At 42.9% G+C, this 24382-nt stretch overlaps 1 protein-coding gene across 1 annotated transcript in view; it reads left to right on the plus strand.

Annotated features, from left to right (window-relative positions):
* PDXDC1 (pyridoxal dependent decarboxylase domain containing 1) overlaps positions 1-22431 on the plus strand; it is a 91084-nt gene extending 68653 nt beyond the window's left edge. Inside the window, exons 17-23 of the mRNA XM_033914308.1 lie at positions 3156-3327; positions 11526-11644; positions 14934-15055; positions 16145-16237; positions 16340-16436; positions 19717-19821; positions 22105-22431. Coding sequence (XP_033770199.1) covers positions 3156-3327; positions 11526-11644; positions 14934-15055; positions 16145-16237; positions 16340-16436; positions 19717-19821; positions 22105-22346 — 950 coding nt within the window. The 3' untranslated portion in view covers positions 22347-22431. The remainder of the gene's footprint in view (positions 1-3155; positions 3328-11525; positions 11645-14933; positions 15056-16144; positions 16238-16339; positions 16437-19716; positions 19822-22104) is intronic.
* The last annotated feature ends 1951 nt before the right edge of the window (positions 22432-24382 follow it).

Genomic DNA, 24382 nt, shown 5'->3' on the forward strand with positions numbered 1-24382 from the left:
GAAACTGTGATTGCTGAAACCGCGAATACGGAGGGAGAAGTGTATTTCCTATTGAAGCAGAAGTAGAAGAATAACTTTAGAATAACATCAGAGAATGAGAGTCTAACATGGGGGACAGTCGCAATAAAAAGTGACATGATATTAAAACACAGAAATATGTTTTGGAGAGCAAATAATGGCAGAGAATTAAGTCTAGTGGTTCTTGTGCTCTAAACTTCCTACTAAGTCTGTATAAATATAAAAATACTTCATTAGAGCAGTGGTCTTCATTAATTTTTAAGCTGGGACCACTTTGACTTCTAATGAGCTGAAGGAGAGCCATCAAATACCTTCCCATGTGGAGCTCTGACACTGCTGACGAGTGTTTGTCAATGATATTATAATCCCCACATTCAACCTTCAAACTTCATTGGAGTGTACCCTTGACAGTTGTGAACATTTCCAAATGCATTCTCTTTTGTCTATTCAGAAATGCCCTTCAAGCTTGCACTCCTCCCCCCATCTACTTTTCCCTTTCTGTCCTGAACCTAGGTAGATAGGCAGAGAAGCAGAACTAAAAAACCCAGAAAGACAATGAGGCTGCCAAAGTGGTTTCTGGAGGCCGCCATTGAAAAACACCAGATTAGAAGCTTACTGGTATGTTGGAAACTATTCTCAGAGCTGCTGGGTTACTGTGACATGTGAAAATATAATGGAATAATCAACATGATTGAAAAATTAATAAAACAAATGGAAATGTTGAACAGTGCATTTACTGTGACCAAAAGAGCCGTTGACAAAGTCAGCAGAGAGCCTGCTTTTGGGCAGGATGTTGGTGCAAACAACCAATCATTGCATCTGGGGCATCCTGTTGGAAGAAAATAAGTCATAATTAAATAAGGCCATGAACGCAACTGTGAAAATAAATTGGCTGCTGTTTACCATCTGTGCACGTCAGGAGGCAGTTGTAGAAAAATCTAACCTTACTCTTTCAAAGACTTTTCTCCCTGCCTCATTTCTAGGCAGAGTTCCAAAGGAAGGTAGAAAATAATTAAATGCCAAAGAGGATGTTGGAAAAGAGAATAATTTCCTGGATCTGTGAAACTAATTGGGTACATTCAGCAGCACCCTTCCCTTGACATGATCCTTCTTATAATGTGTAGTCTCTTCTTTAAAATTCCAGCACAATACAAGCCAAAATATCCGAGTCCATATGTTCACTTTTTCTCAGAGGTCAGACATTACTTATTATCTGTAACAAAAGCAGTCTAGCCCTGATTCTGTAAAGTCCGCCTAAAGTTAGGTACTGATATTAGCACCGATTCTATAAAACTTAGGCACCCGTTATAGAATCACGCCCAACGTCACCTAAGCGTGCTTAGGCAGCTCTCAGCATCCTAACATTTAGGTGTCCCCAATTTATGCCAGGGTTTTCTATGCCTAAATTCAGGCGCCAGTATCAGAGCCTATTAGCTGCTGATTCACAAAGAGGCACCTAACTCAAAACCATGCCCATGATCCACCGCTAAAAGACACCAAAATGTGCCCTAGGACATTGCAGGAAAGTTAACTCCCTAGACTTCACACCAAAAATATATAAACCTCAAATCTAAATTTTTAAGATCCACCCCTAGCCATGCCCACTTTTAGTATGTGCACTTTGGGCTAGGCACCTGCATTTTATAGGATGGAGATTTTTGAGTTGTGTGCCTAACTTTTAATTAAGGCCAAATTTGAGGTGCTGCGTGCCAATATCAGCACTGATTAAGCCTATTGTTTAATTAACTTTAGGCAGACTTTATAGAATCAAGGCCTAAGTGTTCACCAATGGAAGAACCAGGCCAGCTTAACCTTTAAGCAAACTAGGTGCTTACCTAGAACCGTGTGTTATAGATAGATAGAAATATACAGTATTAAAGCAATTTCTAAAAATGTACCTAGGCAAAAAGGATATATTTGAAAACTGGAATTAGTGTGGCTATATATAGGTACACACACCTTATCTCTAATGTGTGTGTGTTTTTAGACAGATATAGATAGACTGTTTCATATTTTTATTGTTAAATATATTTTATTGAGCATAAAATCAGAATCAAACAAAATACAACAAGATAGTTAGCTCAAATTTATATATTAAAACCTTCAAACCCACCCTACCAACCCAACCCAACCCATCCCCCCCAACCTCCCCCTCTCACTGATGCCAAACAAAGGTAAATAAAAGAACAGACTAACAATTCAAAATTCGGCTACGAGCCACCGAAGATAATGTAGACCAAAAAGGTTCCCAAATTCTTTGAAAAGCTCGTCCAGGCAAAGAAGAAATGTCTTGAACACCTCCGTTCCCAAGAAAGCAACGTAATGCATATGACTACGCCAAAGGGAATAGTCAGGAGCCTCCACCTCCATCCATTTAAAATATCTACATTTAATATTTAAAAGTCCAGTTATTCATTTTTGCAGGATTGTTTTGGGATGGGTGATGTTGGGGTGATAATGATGGAGTTCAATTATCAGACTTTGGAAAGTTTAACTGAGAGTTGATGCAAGGTTGAGGGGTCAACTAAAGTGTCTAATATCCTTACATCAGTCCTACAAGGGACACAGATGTGCTTAAATCATTGCCCATCATTGCATGCATAAGAATGCCAGAACAGTGCCTGTAAGCAGCAAGTGCAGGCATAAAATTCCACTAACGGAGGCAGCACTTGACAAAAGGCAGTTATAAAGCAGATCCTGCTGCACATGCTTTTTTCAGGTTTCTGTTCAACCTCCTTGTATTTATATCAAAGGTCAAAATGGGAGCAGCATTCATAGATTCAATGTTCTTAAGCTACTAAGCTCAGCAAGCAGGAAACACATGTTCACTTGTAGATTCTCTTTACATCAAAGTTTGCCACAAAGCAAGCAGAAGTTTCAAAGCTATTTCGTAGCTGCAGTACTATATTTGAAGGCCTTGAAAAAATACTTTGCACTGTAAACTGTAAATTATGTATATTGGTTTTAGGTCCCTAGTTTGTGTCATTAGGACAAAAACTTGTATTGAAAAACCTTGCACTGTAACTATGGCAAATTGTAACCTGTAACCCATTCTGAGCTCTTTGGGGAGGATGGGATAGAAAATGAAATTAATTAATTAAATGCTACATGCTGAAATGTCTGGTTTTTTTCCACAGTTTTGGGAACCAAACCAGAAGATGTTGATGAGCTGGTGGATTGTTTAAAAGGCAAGATCCCAGTTCTGAGCAGCACCTTGTTTCTAAGAGATGAATTCAAGCAGGAAGTGGACAGGACAGGAGGAATGTCATACATTGAAGATATCAGCTGGCCTGGGCTAGGTGTACTGAGGTAACTGTAGCGTGGAAGGCAGCAGAATGATGACTTTCTTATAGCCTGTTGTCCACATTGTGATGAATGCGTATCCCATATAGTTACACTAAATAGTCTAAAGCAGTGGTCTCCAACTCAAACCCTTTGCAGGGCCACATTTTGGATTTGTAGGTACTTGAAGGGCCTCAGAAAAAATAGTTAATGTTTTATTAAAGAAATGACAATTTTGCATGAGGTAAAACTCTTTATAGTTTATAAATCTTGATTCATTTGATATAACTTGAGCTAGTTTTTGATACCTTTTATGCGGCTGCTTGTTTTCTCTGTTGAGCTCAAAAAAATATATATTGTAATTTATTGCTAAAGAGACAGGGCAGTCTGAAGAAATTGAAAAAATGACGGCTGAGATTAAACACAACTGCAAGGGAGGAAATTCAGTTATCATGGGTGACTTCAATTACCAAGGGATAGACTGGAACCTAGGCACCTCCGGCTGCAGTAGGGAAACCAAGTTCCTGGATGTAGTGGGCGATTGCTTCCTGGAACAACTTGTCAAGGAAAACACGAGAGGAAATGCAATTCTGGACTTAATTCTAAATGGATGACGAGGACCAGCGGAAGAAGTAGAAGTAGAAGGGACGCTGGGAAGCAGTGATCACAATATGATCTGCTTCAACCTGGACACGGGGGCGAAACAACCATCTAGAACTACGGCCACAGCGCTGAACTTCCAAAAAGGGAATTGACTCATGGTGGGGAAGAAGATTAAGAAGAGGATAGGTGCTGTAAAAACACTAGAGCAAGCATGGTCCCTTTTTAAGGACACAGTCACCGAGGCGCAAAATCTATATATACCACGTATCAACAAGGGATCCAAGAAGAAAAAGAACAAGGAATCGGCGTGGCTCATTGTAGTGGTGAAAGAAGCGAGCAGAGACAAGAAGATTTCTTTTAAAGTATGGAAAAGGTCAAAAAACGGATGAAAACTGGAAAAAGCACAAGCAACATCAACGCAGGTGCCATACGGTAGTAAGAGGGGCCAAAAGGGACTACGAGGAAAAAATTTCCAAGGAGGCGAAAAACTTGAAGCTGTTCTTTTGATACATTAAAAGGAAACGACCTGCGAAGGAAGCGGTGGGACCGTTGGATGACCATGGAATAAAGGGAGTGCTAAAAGAGGACAAAGCTATCGCCAACAAACTGAACACGTTTTTTTGCATCTGTGTTTACAGAAGAGGATATACGCAACATACTGGAAGCTGACAAGCTATACCTAGGAAACAAAGACGGGAAACTGACTGGGTTGATGGTCAGTCTAGAAGAGGTATGCAGGCAGATTGACTGGCTAAAAAATGACAAATCCCCTGGACCGGATGGCATCCATCCAAAGGTAATCAAGGAGCTGAAAGGGGTTATAGCTGAACTGTTTCAACTAATAACCAATCTGTCGATCAAATCGGGAAAGATTCTGGAAGACTGGAAAGTGGCGAATGTTACACCCATCTTCAAGAAAGGTTTGAAGAGAGATCCAGGAAACTACAGGCCGGTGAGTCTGACCTCAGTACTGGGAAAGATGGTACAGATGCTGATAAAGGACCACATCGTTGACCACCTTGACGAACACAATCTGATGAGGACCAGCCAGCACAGCTTCAGCAAAGGAAGATCTTGCTTGACAAACTTGCTGCACTTCTTCAAGGGAGTTAACAGGCAGATATACAAAGGTGACCCAGTCGACATTGTATATCTGGATTTTCAGAAGGCGATTGACAAGGTCCCACATGAACGACTACTTCGAAAAATTGCGAGTCTTGGGATTGAGGGTGAAATACTCATGTGTATCAAAAACTGGTTGGCGGATAGAAAACAGAGATTGGGGGTAAATGGACAATACTCGGACTGGAAAAGCGGCACCTGTGGAGTGCCGCAGGGTTCGGTGCTTGGGCCTGTTCTCTTCAACATATTTATAAACGACCTGGAAATTGGAACAATGAGTGAGGTGATTAAATTTGCAGACAATACTAAGTTATTCAGAGTAGTGAAGACGCAAGAGGATTGCAAAGACCTGCAACAGGACATAAACACGCTCGAGAAATGGGCCACGACATGGCAAATGAAGTTTAACGTGGATAAGTGTAAGGTGATGCATGTCGGTAACAAAAATCTTGTACACGAATACAGGATGTCTGGTGCAGTACTTGGAGAGACCCCCCAGGAAAGACTTGGGAGTACTAGTTGACAAGTCGATGAAGTCGTCTGCGCAATATGCGGCGGCGGTGAAAAGGGCGAACAGAATGCTTGGAATGATTAAGAAGGGGATCACGAACAGATCGGAGAAGGTTATCATGCCACTGTACCGGGCCATGGTATGACCCCACCTGGAATACTGTGTCCAGCACTGGTTGCCATACTTGAAGAAGGACACGGTACTACTCAAAAGGGTCCAGAGAAGAGTGACTAAAATGGTTAAGGGGCTGGAGGAGTTGTTGTATAGCGAGAGATTAGAGAAACTGAGCCTCTTCTCCCTTGAAAAGAGGAGACTGAGAGGGGACATGATTGAAACGTTCAAGATAATGAAGGGAATAGACTTAGTAGATAAAGACAGGTTGTTCACCCTCTCCAAGGTAAGGAAAACGAGAGGGCACTCTCTAAAGTTAAAAGGGGATAAATTCCTTACAAACGTAAGGAAGTTCTTTTTCACCCAGAGAGTGGTGGAAAACTGGAACGCTCTTCCAGAGGCTGTTATAGGGGAAAACACCCTCCAGGGATTCAAGTCAAAGTTAGACAAGTTCCTGCTAGACCAGAACGTATGCAGGTAAGGCTAGACTCAGTTAGGGCTCAGATCCTTGACCTAGGTGCCGCCGCAGGAGCGGACTGCTGGGCACGATGGACCACTGGTCTGACCCAGCAGCGGCCATTCTTATGTTCTTATGATCAAGAAATTGTTTTATTTTACTTTTGTGATTATGATAAACATATCGAGGGCCTCAAAATAGTACCTGGCGGGCCGCAAGTTTGAGACCACTGGTCTAAAGGCATTCTTCTTTACCTCTAGCACTTGCTTACATATGGATATGCAGTATGCGTGGCTTTTGCTGTGTTCTTAAGTCTTGGACCTTTCCCAAAATTTGTTTGAGGATGAGGGTGACAGAAGTACATAACTGCATTCTCTTGTGTTATGATTGCACTCCCACCTCCCCTCCAAGCACACTCCCTTTATTCAATACATACTCTGTCCTGATGCAGTTTTCTTTTTGTCCCCATCCACTCATATACCTCTTTCCCATTTATTTTCTTTCTCTTTCTGCCCTCTTCCCCACCAACCTTCTCACTTCGCTTTTACTCATCTTCCCTCTCTCCAGCCGTAGCATTTTGTGTTGACATAGCTACCTCCAATCACTTGATCTTTCTAGTTCTGCTGATGGGGCTTAGAGAACTCTGCCAACCATGTTGCTGACTGCTGGCTCCTCTGGTTGCCTTGACTGCTTCTGTTTTCCATCTATAATTTTCAGACTCATGCACTTAAGTTTTCATTATGTGCATAAATTCAAGCATTGCTGGATGTATTTCACGTATCAAAAAAGGTGAAAGGAAGGTCAAACAGTTGGCATGATTAAAAATTGAGATAGAGGCTATTGGAGTTAAAAGAGCATCTTTCACAAAATGGAGAAAGGATCCAAATAAAGACAGGAAGCAACATAAACACTGGCAAGTTAGATGTAAACTATTGATAAACAAAACTAAAAGAGAATTTGAAAAGAAGCTTGACATAGAGGCTAGTACTCATAGCAAAAACTTTTTCAGGGATGTTAGAAGCAAAAAAAAAAAAAACAAGCCTGTAAGGGACTGTTCAGATAATCAAGGAGGAAAAAGAGTACTCTAGGAGGACAAGGCCAAAGTGGAGAGACTAAGGGCCTGTTTTACAATGCAGCGCGGCAACAGCCTCGAAGCCCTTTAAATCTCTATGGGCTTCGGGGCCGTTACCGCGCTGCAGCCGCTAGCGTGGCTTTGTAAAACAGGCCCTAAATTAATTCTTTGCTTCGGTCTTTACTGAAGAGAATTTTAGAAATGTTATTTAAGGGTGACTTTACAGTAGAGCTGAAACAAATCTTAGTGAACCTGGAAAATGTAATAAGCTAAACTGAGCAGCAAATCGCCTGGTCTGGATGGTATACATCCTAGAGTAATGAAAGAACTCCAAAATAAAATTTCAGATCTATAACCTGTCATTAAAATTGACGCTGGTACTTGAAGACTGGGAAGTAGCCAATGACATGCCAGGTTTTTTTTTTTTTTTTAAAGAGTTCCAAGAATAGTCTGGGAATCTACAGACCAGTAAGCATGACATCAGAGTTAGGAAAGAAAAATGGTAAAAACTATTATAAAGAACAAAGGGGCGTTTTTAGTAAGATGCATTAGGCATACAGCTTAAAATGGTATACTGTAGGATGTACTCTGACATCCTGCGGTAACTGCCAAATTAGCACATACTAATTCACACACTAAAAAAATATTTTTGGGGGAGGGGGTGGTGGAGAATAGCGCATCCATATTAGTGCATACTAACTAGTTGCCATGGGATTACTTCGGAAGCCCTTATCTTCTGTAAAATAGGTGGAATAGTAACATCATTTTGAGGGGGCTCAGTAAGGCTCTTTTTAAACCTTTGTAGGAAGCATCACTGTTGGATCTGACATTGAAGATAGTATTCCTGGTAGCCATCGTCTCGGCGAGATTTCATGCAGAGAGCCATCTCTCAGACTTACAGAAGCAGGAGTCTTTCTTTGCACAGTCCCCTCGATTTTGCTGAAGGTGGTGTTGGCCTTCCATATCAATCAGGAGGTCAGGTTACCTGCATTCCATTCTATGGGTTCCAGGAAGAGAGAGAAGGTGTTGGGAACTGCTAGATGCTCAGAGAGTTCTTCTCTGTTATCTCGAAGTGACCAATGAATTTCCTCTCTCAGATCATCTTTTTGTCCTAACTAATGCTGCTAAGCTGGGTAAGCCAGCATCTAAGGCAGGGGTGTCAAAGTCCCTCCCTGAGGGCCGCAATCCAGTCGGGTTTTCAGGATTTCCACAATGAATATGTATGAGATCTATTTGCATTCACTGCTTTCATTGTATGCTAATAGATCTCATGTATATTCATTGGGGAAATCGTGAAAACCCAACTGGATTGTGGCCCTCAAGGAGGGACTTTGACACCCCTGATCTAAGGCGACCATTTCCAGATGGATTTGTAAGATGATCTTATCGACTTACATTGGCTGTGGGGACATAGCCGCTGATTTCCTTGAGCACACTCCACTAGAGGTGTGGCTTCATTGTGGATGGAGTCTTGGGTAATCCTTCTCAAGGAGATTGTGGGATAGCTACATGGTCCACTCTCCATACATTTACAAAGTTTTACAGAGTGGATGGATCCTCAATTTTAAGGACAGGCTCATCTGTCCCACTCTACACTCAGGAGCTTAAGTATGTCACTTACATTCAGGACTCCTAAACACACTGCACCAGAACAGAAGATTAGGTTCTTACATCAATAATCTTTCTGGTAGATATGTCTAGGAGTCCTGTCGCCTGCCCTGTCTGTTAGAATTCATGTGCTTACTGCCTCGGACACAATGTATATCTACAGCTGGAGATCTTCTCATGCCAGTCTGATATGAAGAGTAAAATACAAAAAAAAAAAAAAAGTGAGTCTCTCAGAGCTTCTTAGGTATTAGTGCTCGTTGCACTTTGATAGGTGGGTTGGTCGGTCCACTTAGGTTTATGTTATGGGTTGATTAACTTGGTTCAATTTTGTCTTAGAGAGCAGAACAGAAATGTATTATTGGGGATGTTCCCTATACCCCTCCTTCCTATTTCTTTTGTTGTAGTGATAATTAATTGCTTTAGTACAAACTGAAAGGAGCACTACAACCACTAGAAAAGGAGGAGGGGTTGAATGTAAATTTCATCCTTCTGCACACAACTCACGAGAAAGGGGATATTCCTTATAGTCAGAACCCCTAGACACATCTACCAGAAAGAAGATTATCAAGGTAAGATCCTAATCTTCCATTACATTTGCCTGCAATGGTGGCAGGGCGTGCAAATTTGGTTCATGAATATTCATTGTGGATATTCTGAAAATATGACTGTCTGGGGTTCTCCCAGGACAGGTTTGTGAACCACTGCAGTAGGATAGTTCATATTTTCTAATCCCACTGAAATTTTACTAAGCAGTATTTCAAACTTGGCATTTTCAAGGAGCCAGAGATACCAAGATTCAAGAATTTTCCAAAATGAATAAGTTTCTAAAAAAAGAGATAAAAATGATTAAATCCAAACAGAACACACATCAATTAATGTCAGGGTTTACCATTCTCAATTTAATTTGCTGTTTAGAATTATAATTTGAGGTTTACTTAAAAACTTGATAAATGTAAAGTATCCATTATTTAAATAAAGTAGCTTTTCTTAAAAGATTTTCTTTCCTTCCTGTTTGTGATCTCTGAGAGGAGAATTATCAATCTAGACAAAACATGGCATTTAACACACACATTTTAGGAAACATGAGTTAAGTTTGTGACTTTAGAGATGACCCAGCTATTTGCATACCTCAAATACTGTCTTTTCCTAAAAATATGTTTATTGTAAAGAGCTCAAGTCAAGGACTTGGTAAGAAGGAGCAACCATTTTCCTCTCTGCTCACCTTCCTCTTATTTGGCCTTAGGGTTAATTGTTTAAATTACTTCTCTCCTCAAAAACAGTTTCTCTTTCTTCCTGTAAGATTTGTTTGTATATATAATTTTATGTATTTAAAATATCTGTAGCCTGCACCATCCACCATTCTGTATGGTAAGCTCAAGAACGTGCATAAAATCCATATAAAATTAATTGGTGCAGCTATCATAGGCATCATATCCCCTTACTGCTGGGAGTTGTTTGTTTGCAGGGTGTTCATAGCTTTGTGACATTTAGAGTACATTTGACTAAAGTGTTTAAAATTGCAAGAATAGCACTACCAGCTAATTTGGTCTTGAGAGGAAAATTGTCATTCAAAAGCAGGATCTGTATTATCCTAACACGTATGTAAAATTTTCTAATTGTAGAGTGTAGTAGTGTAAATCAAACATCAAATTACCAAGAACTAAGAGCTAGATGCACTAAAGTCAACAATCGTTGCTAAACCAGTTTTGACTGCTTCAGCGACAATCGCATTTGCCGATCCAATGCATAAAACGGCTCACCACGTGTTTTTCCACTTGATCGCCCATTTTCTGATCTGGCCATGCAAATTAGCTATTTAATATTAAAATCCCATGCAAACTACCTGAGCAATTGACATTTCTTGGCGATGCACAAAAAAAGCCTTATGGGTCTTAGGCATCTGAGCCAATCAGAGCCTTAGGCCCCTCCCCATGTATCACATGAAGCACTGAGGAGGGGAAGGCCTGCCTCCCTCCAGCTCTCTTCAGACAAAGGTACTGGGGGTGGGGTCAGGGGTGGGGGGAGGTTCAGAGGAGCATCCGGAGGCAGGAGAGTGGGCATCTCTCCTGCCTTTTGGGGGGGATGGTTTGGGGGTGGTGCCTGGCGCAAGGGGGTGCCTCTGTTGGCAGGAGGGAGTGGGTATTTCTCCTGCAGATTTTTTTCTCATGTGGGTGAGGTCAGCATGGCCAGAGAAAATGGGCATCCCTCCTGCCAATTTTTTCTCCGCGGAGGGGGGAGATTGGCATGGCAGGAGGAAGTGGGTATCCCTCTGGCCAATTTTCGCTGGTGCAGTGAGGGTCTGTACCCGGTGCCAGTTCATCGGAAGGATGTTAGGAAGGGCCATTATTGGCGGGAGAGGGGGGGCTTTTTTCTTTTTTTAATGGGGCAGATACTGTGCATGTATAACACACACACAGCATCTGTGCCCATTAAAAATAAGAGAAAAAAGATTTCCTGCCCTGAACAGCTGAGTGACCGGAGGCTGCTTCATGGCTTCCCCTGCTGGCTCTGCACATATGTGTGTGAGTTGCTCTCAAAACGATCAAACAGATGGGAGAGACAGGGATTACAACGAACCTCCGCACAAATCATTTGCATGCAAACTTTTTAGAATTGACCAAAAATCGGATCGGAGCGGACCCACGCAATCTTACCAATCCTCTTTACTGCATTTAGCTCTATGTTACAAGGTATTTTACTGTGGTAACCATTTTTTTTGGGGTGGGGGATTGGGTTTTCAGGTATGAGCTCAGCGGTGATGACCAGAATGCCAGTAAACGAGAAGCAACATTGGAAAAGATTAATACAATGCTTCTGAAGAAATTAAATGACATAGAATCTGATCTTTCCTTTTCCTCTGGTAATAGTCTTAATTATTTAATGAACATACAGATGCAGGGCTATTCCCAGGAGCATACAGACTGGGATTTTGTTCCCACATTAGCTGGGGATGGGTGTAGTACAGAAGCAGCTTTCACAGCCATAGGTGTGGGAAGGAAGGAAATTTAATTGAATTCTTTATTCAATTTTTAAACTACAGATGTGCACAATAATTAATACACTTACATAGAATATTAAAATTAAAGCACATTAAACTTAGAAAAAAATTATAAAAAAGAAAATTATTTCCCCCCACCCTTCCATCTATTAATCAATAAATAAATACCTTCAAGAACAATCAAAACATACCCCCTAAACCAATTCCAAAACGTACCCCCTCCCCCACCCTCCCGCCCTGGATGTGTATGTTTAAAGGGACATCTAAAGAGATCAATCCTTACAGTATTTAGTTAATGGATCCCAAACATCCATAAATTTCTTGTAATTTCCCTGCTGAATGGCCATGAACCACTCCATTTTAAAAATATAACAGAGGGATTGCCACCAGAATGTGTAATTTAATCTATCCAAATTTTTTAAAAATAAGCTGTATGGCAACCCCTGCCATTATAAAAAGAAGTTTGTTGTTTTTCACAGATAGTTGACTCTTCACTCTCATAAGAACATAAGAAGTTGCCTCCGCTGAGGCAGACCAGAGGTCCATCTCGCCCAGCGGTCCGCTCCCGCGGCGGCCCATCAGGCAGTGGTCCCTGACTAGCTCTATAGCCCATCTCTACTCCTATTCCTATAACTTACCTCTACTCCTATCCCTATAACCCATCTCTACACCTTTCTATACCCCTCAATCCCTTTGTCCTCTAGGAACCTATCCAAACCTTCTTTGAAGCCCTGTACAGTGCTCCTGTCTACCACAGCCTCTGGAAGCACATTCCATGTATCTACCACCCTCTGGGTGAAAAAGAACTTCCTAGCATTTGTTCTAATGTAATCATATGGAAATAAATTTAAACATTGCACAAAGGCAGTACCTGGTATCCAGATTTAGGCCTATGACTGCAGGGTTCGTAAGGTAGAATGAGATGATTCATCCATTATGGGGAGGCTGGGATTTAAACTACATGCAGAGGGCAGCCAATGCAGCAGCTCTGGTAGCTGCTTAACCCCTAGGACCCAGCTCGAAAGATGCGATACAACAGCTCCAGCAGCAGAGAGCGGGCATAGCAACGCAGCAGCTCCAGTGGCAACTTCTCCCTCAGGGCCCAGGCTTTCTACCAGGCACTGTAAAGGTGTTGGATCATGCATAGGGAGGAGAGGGGGAGAATATAATTATTTTGGGGGGGAGGGCATTGCCCCCCATGCTGAAATTTAGGGGAAGGGCTTTGTCCCCCCAAATGCTGAAATTGGATGATTCATTGTGGCCAATTCATCGCGCTGAAATGGCCGCAATGAATCGGTTGTGATGAATCATCCTAGACCCCTGTAAGGAGCTGCAGTGCACAGCTTCCATTTAAGAACTATCACTGCATTGAGAGGAGATATGAAAACAAGGGAAAAACCTCCAGATGCAAGTGAAGGTGGTGAAGTCTGAAAGAACAGGAGGATAGTGCTGTGACCAAACACTTAAGAACATAAGAAACGCCTTCACCGGATCAGACCCTAGGTCCATCTAGTCCGGCGACCCGCACACGCGGAGGCCAAGCCAGGTGCTCCCTGATGGAGACCTTGATTACCCGTATCCCTCAATGTGTTTTGCAAGAAGGTAGGCATCCAACTTGCGCTTGAATCCCAAAATGGTAGTCTCCTTCACAACCTCCTCCGGGAGAGCATTCCAAACGTCCACTACTCGCTGTGCGAAACAGAACTTCCTGACATTCGTCCTTGACCTGCCGCCCCTCAGTTTGAGTCCATGACCTCTTGTTCGTGTCACATTTGACAATGTGAATAACGGTGCCTCTTGCTCTATTTTGTCAAATCCATTTAGTATTTTAAAAGTCTCTATCATATCCCCTCGCAGTCTCCTCTTTTCGAGGTTGAACAGTCCCAGTTTTTTGAGGCGCTCTTTATAGCTCAAATTATCCATTCCGTTAAAAAGAGATTGCACTGAAAGATCAGTTTGGTGGGCTGCGTTCGTTATGTTTCCCTGGAATATATTCTAATTCAGATTATAATTGCAGGGGGGTCCCATCTTGCTATAGATGAAATGTGAGTACTCGATGCCGGACAGAAAACCGAGCCAGAAATGACAGGAGGCATATTTGAAGAAAAAGTACTTCAGTAGTTGTCATTCTGACTTGCTGTCAAATAATGCTTTGTTATCTGAGCAGCTCCCACTGTTAGCTGTGTGTTGTACTATGAAAAGTGAAGCTTCTAATTTTACTTCTGTACTCTGTTTAGACTCCACACCAGCACAGCACTTTTTAAATGAAATGCAGCTGTTTGTTTTCTGTGCAGAAGGAAAAACTCAAGTGGCTTAAAGCACTGACATGCATTCTTGAAATGTTAGTTTTGCAGAGATTCTGTGTAGCTTCTCAGCAAATACTACCTTCATTTATTGGTGTTTCCAGCTAGAGAATGACACGGTGGATGTTACCCGCGGCTAGCCGCGATTAGCTGAGGATAATCCGCCAAAACGGTGGAGGGGGGAAAGGTGCTCACCGCAGGTACAGGGACTAGGCCATCCACCGCCCCTTGGAGCATTGAATGGCTTTGTCCCCGCAGTTAAGGGAGGGAACGCACGCGGTCACCGATTGCACGCGGCCCCCTCCCTCCTTCCTACCTACCTACCTGAATTTATCTATCTCCCTCCCTCCTCCTTACCTTCGCGGCACTTTAAGGTTTCAGTCTTATTGAAAGCCGCTGGTGCGCCTGTGTGGGCGGAAGCTTCTCCTCTGACACAACTTCCGGTTGCATCAGAGGAGAAGCTTCCGTCCACACATGCACGCGACTGCACGAACACTCCGGCGGCTTTTAATAAGATTGAAACCTTAAAATGTACCGTGAAGGTAAGAGAGAGGGAGGGAGATACACGGACCGTGAGAGGGGTGCCAGAGGGAAGGGTGGATGCTGTGGGGACGGGGTGGTGAAGTGGACGGCGGGGACGGGGCTGTGAAGGGGATGGTGGAGACGAGGCGGTGAAGGGGACGGTGGTCCGGTGACGGGGCAGTGACGGGGATAGATCTTTTCCCCGTGTCATTCTCTACTTCCAGCATTCTCTGATATAGATCCATTTCTAGAACGTGCTTCTTGCTTAGTGACTGTTAGTGAAATTCTTACTCTCTTGGTCATAAAATGTTATTCTTTGCCTCCAGGCCCAGAGTTTGGAGCAGAGAAGAACTGCATTTACATTGGTATGGCAGACGAGGACCTTGATGTCTCAGAGCTAATAGAGACCATTGCAGCAACAGGTAGAGAAATCGAAGAGAACTCAAAGGTATAGTATTACTCAATGTCTTTTTCTTGTATAAGCTCACTCTCCCCAGTCTTGCCAAGTAGGAACATTATCGGTTTAGTTTCAAATTTCAAGTTTATTTAAAATTTCTTATGCCGCCCAATCAAGCCTTCTAGGTGGTGTACAAAAACGCCAAAACAATATGCCAAATAAAATACATTTTACACAAAAACAGACCAGGGGTAATGACAATTTTTAAAGACGATGACAAACAGGAACAAAAGGGAAGAAGGGTTAGAACTACAATTGATAGAGAGAAAGAGAGCACGCAAGGGGAAGAATAACAAAGGGAGGGGGTACTGAAAGTAAAAACTTTTCATAGATCTAAGTCGCCCTTAAAAGGACAGTTTAAGTTACAAAAGCATCGAGAAAGAGAAATGTCTTTAACTTCACCTTAAAGTTGGCAAGAGTTGATTTTTCCATAAGTAATTTGGGATACTGTTCCAGAGAGAGGGGGGCGCTAACAGAGAAAATTGTAGTCCTCATTGTGCTTATATGTTTCAATGAGAGGATGGTAAGAAGATTGTGAGCTGTAGATCTTAAAAGTCCTTGTTTAGCTCAATCTTCCCTCATACAAGAGCTACATTGTGCTTAAGAGGCCTCTTTGACAAGCGTGGTTATTAAGCAGAGTTGTTTTAAGCCTTGGAAAGAGGAAATAACCAAAAAAGTCTTACTTAAAACCTACAATAACTTCTCTCAAGTCCCCTCTCCCAGTTCTTTTTTATTAACCCTCCAATGATATCTGGAATAAAATGGAAAGCGGGTCGGGACTTTGCAGTTTGCTTGCAGAAAGACTCCAGTGGCTCTAGTATGCTTTTACCTAGATGAATCCTGGCTTCCATGGGTGAAGGCTGCCACTGTTTCATATACAGGTCATAGGTCGATCAATGATATCTCTTCCACAGAATTTTGAAAAGAAAGTATTATATGGGAGCAAAAGGGAGACTAAAGGAGGAGAAGGAATTCTAATTGTAGGCATTGAAGAATGGGATATAGTCCCTTTTCAGTAAGCCATCACAACAGAAATGGGAACACAAGCAAATAGTACCCACTCTGCCATCTTTTATTTAGCTGTTGGAAAACATGACAGAAGTTGTTCGGAAAGGAATCCTCGAAGCTGAGGTCCAGTTGCAGAAAGCAAATGAAGAAAGGCTTCTGGAAGAGGTGAGCTAATTACCAGCCATTGTGAATGTGCCTGCAGTTAATTGCATTATAGCCAGGTTTCTTGCCATGTGGGTCTAACACTGTCATCTTCTTTTTCTCCAGGGGGTGCTGCGCCAGCTGCCTGTATTTGGGTCTGTACTGAACTGGTTTTCTCCTATCCAAATGTCGCCAAAGGGTAGAACCTTTAACCTCTCTGCAGGTAAGGAAAGGCTAAAGAGGTTAGGACTCTTCAGTTTGGAAAAAAGATGGCTGAGGGGAGAGGGTTGATAGAGCTCTACAAAATCCTAAGTGGTATAGAATGGGTAAAATTGAATGGATTTTTTTTTTTTTTTTTTTTACCCTTTCAAAAAGTAAAAAGAGTAGGGAACAATCAATGAAGTTACATGATAATACTTTTAAAATAAATGAGGAAATATTTTTTCATTAAACAAATAGTTAAGCTCTGGAACTTGTTGCCAGATGATATGGTGACAGCATTTAGCATATCTGGATTAAAAAAAGGTTTGGACAAATTCCTGGAGGAAAAATCCATAATCTGTTATTGAGATAGAAATATTATGTAGGATTCTGCCAGGTACTTATAACCTGGATTGGCCAGTGTTGGAAACAGAATATGGGCTACAATGACCATTGGTCTGACCCAGTATGGCTATTCTTATGTAAATTATTCCTCTAAGGTGATATTGTAAGTCACCCTTAATACCTTGTAACTAAATGTTGTTCAATCAACTTTCATTGGCCCTCAGAGATGTCACCCAGGGATCAACACGATCATATCCCTCGGCTTTACACACCCAATCGTCATCGGGTCAAAAAATTTTTTTAGTGCAAATTGTGTATTACTTCTTTTTTCTTTTTTTCTTGTGTATTAAACTCTTATTAATAATCTTAAAACAATAAATATAACTGTAAGTTTTAAAGAAAATACTTAGCTTCACCGGGATGGTAAGTAGCAGTTGGTAAGGGATATATATGCCGACATGTTTCACCCCTAAAAAGGGGGTTTCTTCAGGGCTACTATCCCTTTTTTGTTAGTTCTACACGGCTGGCCACCCGATCTAAGTTATTATTTCTTTAAAACTTACAGTTATATTTATTGTTTTAAGATTATTAATAAGAGTTTAATACACAAGAAAAAAAGAAAAAAGAAGTACCGTATTTTCACGCATATAACGCGCGCGTTATACGCGTTTTTACCTACCGCGCATACCCCTCGCGCGTTATATGCGTGAGCGCGGTATACGAAAGTTTTCAAACATAGTTCCCACCCCGCCCGACGCCCGATTCACCCCCCCAGCAGGACCACTCGCACCCCCACCCCGAACGACCACTCGCACGCGCTCCCACCCGCACCCGCATCCACGATCGGAGCAAGAGGGAGCCCAAGCCCTCTTGCCCGGCCGACTCCCCGACGTCCGATACATCCCCCCCCCCCCGGCAGGACCACTCGCACCCCCACCCCGAAGGACCGCCGACTTCCCGACAATATCGGGCCAGAAGGGAGCCCAAACCCTCCTGGCCACGGCGATCCCCTAACCCCACCCCGCACTACATTACGGGCAGGAGGGATCCCAGGCCCTCCTGCCCTCGACGCAAACCCCCCTCCCCCCCAACGACCGTCCCCCCCCAAGAACCTCCGACCGCCCCCCCAGCCGACCCGCGACCCCCCTGGCCGACCCCCACGACCCCCCCACCCCCCTTCCCCGTACCTTTGGAAGTTGGCCGGACAGACGGGAGCCAAACCCGCCTGTCCGGCAGGCAGCCAACGAAGGAATGAGGCCGGATTGGCCCATCCGTCCTAAAGCTCCGCCTACTGGTGGGGCCTAAGGCGCGTGGGCCAATCAGAATAGGCCCTGGAGCCTTAGGTCCCACCTGGGGGCGCGGCCTGAGGCACATGGTCGGGTTGGGCCCATGTGCCTCAGGCCGCGCCCCCAGGTGGGACCTAAGGCTCCAGGGCCTATTCTGATTGGCCCACGCGCCTTAGGCCCCACCAGTAGGCGGAGCTTTAGGACGGATGGGCCAATCCGGCCTCATTCCTTCGTTGGCTGCCTGCCGGACAGGCGGGTTTGGCTCCCGTCTGTCCGGCCAACTACCAAAGGTACGGGGAAGGGGGGTGGGGGGGTCGTGGGGGTCGCCAGGGGGGTCGCGGGTCGGCTGGGGGAGCGGTCGGAGGTTCTTGGGGGGGGCGGTCGTTGGGGGGGAGGGGGGTTTGCGTCGAGGGCAGGAGGGCCTGGGATCCCTCCTGCCCGTAATGTAGTGCGGGGTGGGGTTAGGGGGTCGCCGTGGCCAGGAGGGTTTGGGCTCCCTTCTGGCCCAACTACCAAAGGTACGGGGAAGGGGGGTGGGGGGTCGTGGGGGTCGCCAGGGGGGGTCGCGGGTCGGCTGGGGGAGCGGTCGGAGGTTCTTGGGGGGGGCGGTCGTTGGGGGGGAGGGGGGTTTGCGTCGAGGGCAGGAGGGCCTGGGATCCCTCCTGCCCGTAATGTAGTGCGGGGTGGGGGTAGGGGGTCGCCGTGGCCAGGAGGGTTTGGGCTCCCTCCTGGCCCGATATTGTCGGGGAGTCGGCGGTCCTTCGGGGTGGGGGTGCGAATGGTCCTGCCGGGGGGGGGGATGAATCGGACGTCGGGGGGGGGGGTGAACGGAGAGTCGGGACAGCGCACGGAGAGGCGGGGCAGTGCACGGAAGTCAGGGGGGTGAACGGAGAGTCGGGACAGCGCACGGAAAGTCAGGGCAGTGCACGGAAGTCAGGGGGGGTGAACGGAGAGTCGGGACAGCGCACGGAAAGTCAGGGCAGTGCATGGAAGTCAGGGGGGGTGAACGGAGAGTCGGGACAGCGCACGGAGAGGCGGGGCAGTGCACGGAAGTCAGGGGGGGTGAACAGAGAGTCGGGACAGCGCACGGAGAGGCGGGGCAGTGCACGGAAGTCAGGGGGGGTGAACAGAGAGTCGGGACAGCGCACGGAGAGGCGGGGCAGTGCACGGAAGTCAGGGGGGTGAACGGAGAGTCGGGCAGCATGCGCGGTATAATCGTGAGCGCGTTATACCAAAGTTTTTGTGCTTATCATCGTGATTTCTGCGCGCTATACACGTGTGCGCGTTTTATACGGGTGCGTGTTATTTGCGTGAAAATACGGTAATACACAATTTGCACTAAAAAATTTTTTTGACCCGATGACGATTGGGTGTGTAAAGCCGAGGGATATGATCGTGTTGATCCCTGGGTGACATCTCTGAGGGCCAATGAAAGTTGATTGAACAACATTTAGTTACAAGGTATTAAGGGTGACTTACAATATCACCTTAGAGGAATAATCAATAACACCTTGTAAGAGAATACGGCTAAAAATCGATTGTCCTAATATATTCTTATGTAAAGACATAGCAGACTCTAAATCACTTTAAAATAATAACATGAATACATTCTACTGAAGTGAAATCATATAGTTGCGAGCTGTGTGTCTCTTTACTCTCTTCTATGGTCAGGGTCTCTTGAGTCCACAGAAATGACTTATGTATCGAAAACTCAAAATTCTGGAACAACTCCACCTCCAACACCCACATCTAGTCGCATTAAACAACGACATCCAGGTAAGACATGTCTGCTACCCCCTACTTACTTCCACCAATGTTGTGTAGTAACAAAGCAAATGAAACTATTGTATTTAAGTAAAAGTTTTATTACTTTTACTTGTAAAGAGGTATAGGATAACATTTGTTATTTTTACAAAAGTAATAATTTTACCAAATTTCACTATTTTTTATTTATATACCACCTATCAATGGAGGTTGTCTAAGCTGTTTACATTCAGGTACTCAAGCATTTTCCCTATCTGTCCTGGCGGGCTCACTATCTAACCTAACTGGGGCAATAGAGGGTCACAAGGAGCAGTGTGGGGCTTGAACCCACAACCTCTGGGTGCTGAGCTCTAACCACTAGGCCACTCCTTCCTCCTTTTAAGCTGTGCTTGTTTAATAATGACTCACAAGCACACTCGCATGAGTGAGTCATTTTCCAAATTTAGTTTTACTAAAAACAAAATGGACTGAATTATAGAGCAATAGTTTTTGGGATACTTATGATACTTTTACTTTTTACTCAAAAAGTATTATTTTAGGTAATTATTTTTTACTTTAACTTAAGTCAATTTTTAATGTGTTCTTCACTGTACTTAAGTATTAAAAAATACATTTATTTTTACTTAAGTATTTTAAACAAACTGCCTCCCATTGTCTTCAGGATCATGCTAATTTTATAAGAAAAAAACTTGTGGATTTCTAGGCAAAAGCAGGAGGTTTATCTCCTAATAGAAACAAGAGTTTTGCTTTTATGTTCAGCCTTTTTATTGATAATATAAAAAGCATAAATCAACAAAGAAACTTGTCAAACATTTTTATGTTTCTCCCACCTCCTCTGAAACAGAGCTTTGATTTTAAAGCATGTTAGCAAAACAGACACTGTTGAAATGCAGTCCTAGATCGATGGCAATTAAAAACAAAATCACTTTTCATAGTTTATTCATCTATCTTTATTGGAAGCTTCTATAGCACTACTAATGACTGGGGAGTCATAGCCCCAGGTACGTTAGATAGACTGTGAGCCCACCGGGACAGATAGGGAAAATGCTTGAGTACCTGATTGTAAAACCGCTTAGATAACCTTGATAGGCGGTATATAAAAAAACTTAATAAACTTGAAAAAACCCAAAAACTTGAGTCAATTCAGAGTGGTTTTCAAAAACATCTATAATAGATTTTAAATACAGATTCAGATTTATTCCACTGTGATTGTTGTCGGCCTCGTAGCTGCTTGGCGAGGTTATCATGTTTGCATTTTTAGGCTGTGTTTTATGGTAATTCTCCTGTTTTCATGTACTAAGTGCACATTAATTATTTTTAAAATATTTTTCTGAGGGGGTGTGGCATGGATGGAGATTGGACATGCCAACATTAACTGGCTAGCATGTTCACTAACTGGTTAATGCAGGTTTAACATGGGAGCATTTAGCACCTCCTAAATAAGAGGTGGTAAAGATTTCCCATGTCTATTTTTTTTTTTTTTTTTTGCAGGACTCGGGCGCTAATGGAATCATCGGCATGGGACCTGCAAAAAAAAAAAATATATATATATATATCATAAGCCCTAAAAACTACCACAATACATCTGGGCTTAGTGTGCTATGCCCAGAATTTAATGCAGCTTTATAAGAAGGCCCCTGTGATAGTAAAACCTTTATTGCTGTTGGATGACTGCTGCTATTTAATTGACTGAAGAGAATGTTTGTTTTGTGATGTCACAGAAAGGTGAAAGTGGGGGTACAGTATTAACATATTTAGAGAATGACACGGTGACAAAATTCATCACCATTCCGTCCCCGCGGGAAATCATTTCCATGTCATTCTTTAAGGAGAGAGTGAAGAATCAGACTATGAATGAGAACAAACACTGACCCTCAAGCCTTGCATTGAAGAATGCTGCTATAGAAGGACTGAGGTTGAGTAGTAACATTCCAGAGCTGAGTTTGTGATGTCATAATGCCTCATTCCACCAGTGCCTAAGAGCCAACCTCATCAGTGATGTCACAATGGCTTCATTATCCTAAACTTGGCTCACATAAGAATCAGAGAATGAATGGGCACAGCCACTGATCCTCAAGCCTTGCATTGAAGAATGCTGGTGTAGAAGGACTGAGGTTGAGACAGACACTAAAGAATGACACGGGACTGCTTCCCGCGGGTCAGGGATGGTGACAAATTCTGTCACCGTGTCATTCTCTAACCTCACTTGAAGAATATGTAATTCTGACACTTCTGCGGGTGTCTTGAGATGTACTACTCTGAATGTGATGTATTATGAATCACATGTCTTCACAGGTCAGAAGGCTTTTAGGAGATCTTTGAGAAGCTCAGAAGCCTTTAGTGAGACCAGTTCAGTGGGTCACAATGAAGAGGCAGAACAAGCAGTTACCCCTACACTGTGGCAAGAAGAGCCTGAGCAGCAGGACCAGGATTCAGCCTCACAGGCACCAACCCTTACTGACAAAACCCAAAACGGGGAGCACCAGCTCTCCGACCACAGCAGCACCAAAGAAGAGGAGCAGGATAATCTAAGATAGAACAAAGACTTGGAAAATTAAGACTTTATTTAAAAATTAAAAAAAAAAAATTCCCTGACATGCAGGGATTATAAAAGATATTAATTTAAAATGTGAACAGTGCCATGAGGTTGTACAGTAATGATTACTGTAATTTATGATTAACAAGAAGTTTGCACATATGATCTGAGAAAAAGGCTTTTCCCATCAAGTGGTCAACTTGTTCTGCTGTATGCTGACTTAAAACCAGTTTTTTTGTGTGTGTAGCTGCTTTTCATTTTCATATCACCAAATAGCTTGCAACCATTTCTGATTGGTTAAAGTTCTTACCAGTCCCATGGCCACAGTGGCTGCCATCAAGCAGTTGGGTCACCATTCCTGACTTGTTTCTTTCCCCAGTACGGATTCTAAACATAACTCACCACCAACGAAGGCATTATGTCAGTATCCTAAACATGATATAGAAAAAAACAACCCTGCATAATGTTCCATCATATGCACTTTTTTTTATGTCCAGTAATAGAATTCTAAGTAAAGAGCTTCAGGGAATGAGGAAAGAACAAGCTACCCATTTGACTTCATCATTAAGAAACCCATCCTTGTTGAGCCATGCTGTTTTCTTCTAGCATTCGGGTTTGAAAGCAGCATCTGCTTGCATGAATTTGAATTTGGTTATTCTCTTCTGGGAGAAGGTATAAAGAAAAATAATTTTATTTTATAAGTAAATTCCACATGTATAAATCTGCTTTTGGGGACTTGCATCAAGTTCCATAGAAAGAGAACCAATACATGTGCAATAAGTTTGTGATACATTAAACTGTCCCAGAGCTAATGGGGGTTAACAGTATGGAACAATTTGGTGTTTAAAGGGATGTAGTTTCAAGATTAAAGCAACAGTGACTTTCAAGCTGAAAGAATTACACATATACAAGGAAATAAAGAGATCCTTTTATTAAGCTCTAGTAAAATAGGCCTTAGCTGTGTCTTTCTGCATGCTAAGGACATTTTTACGGCAACTGTAAAATGCTCAGTTTTCTCTTCTTTTTTTTTTTTTTTTTTTTAATTAATAGCCATGTGCTAATGTTCCCAAAACAAAGGGGGCTACTCAATGGGAAAATGTATCACCAAGGGAAATGTGATACCAAGTAGCAAACATTAAATAGTCCCTGGTGGTTTATATATTCAAACACATTGTAGTGAGTTCATTAGAGCTCAGAAAAGGAGGATTTGAGAGACCAGACTTAGAACGGAGCCCCAGCAGTGGTATTTCTCTCCTTTTTCAATCACTGCCCTTTCAAACTTAAGTAAACAAATTTTACCTTGAATGTAGTTTACTGAAAAAATCAACTTATCTGTGCTGGAGCAAGGCAAAGCTTGGCAGGTTTTGACACGTTTCGCTTCCAACTTCTTCAGAAAACCCAACAGAAATGTTTTTGATGCTGGTCTGTAACAAACAATATTAAATAAATGATATTAATTCATCGTTCTTCAGTGCATTATATGGTTACCTCAAGATAACCATATAATTCACTGAAGAACGATGAACTACTATCACCTGTTTTGTAGGCGGTTAAAGTTCCGGCATTATCCATGCACTAACCAATTAGCACCCAGTAATGTAGATGCAGAAACTTTCACTCTCTGTTCCCGACGTGCCCCCTCAAAAAGAAAATACAAAAAAAAATTATACAGCGCCTACATTCTCATATTTCCATGTGACACTAGTACGTCCCACATAGTCCATTTTTTTGTCATGTTAGACGTGCATTAGTGCTTAATGTAACTTAATAAAGGCTTCTAAATACATTATTTTCCTGGATGAACCAGTCTCTTGGGGATGTAGTATAAATGCAATTCTTTGCTATCATTTATCTCTTGGTTTCATTTGTAAATGTTTGTCTATCCACATTTTCTGACTTGCACAATAACCTGACTCATGATCTGATGTTGCATAATGACATTTCCTTGAGCCCTAAAGGATTTTAAAGCATTTACCATTTGGCTTAAAGAATTAATAGCCACTTATCAATATTTCCTGCTTTTCTCTGCAGTCATCC

The sequence above is a fragment of the Geotrypetes seraphini genome, chromosome 11 (genome assembly GCF_902459505.1).
Source record: "Geotrypetes seraphini chromosome 11, aGeoSer1.1, whole genome shotgun sequence".
Taxonomy (NCBI): Eukaryota; Metazoa; Chordata; class Amphibia; order Gymnophiona; family Dermophiidae; genus Geotrypetes; species Geotrypetes seraphini.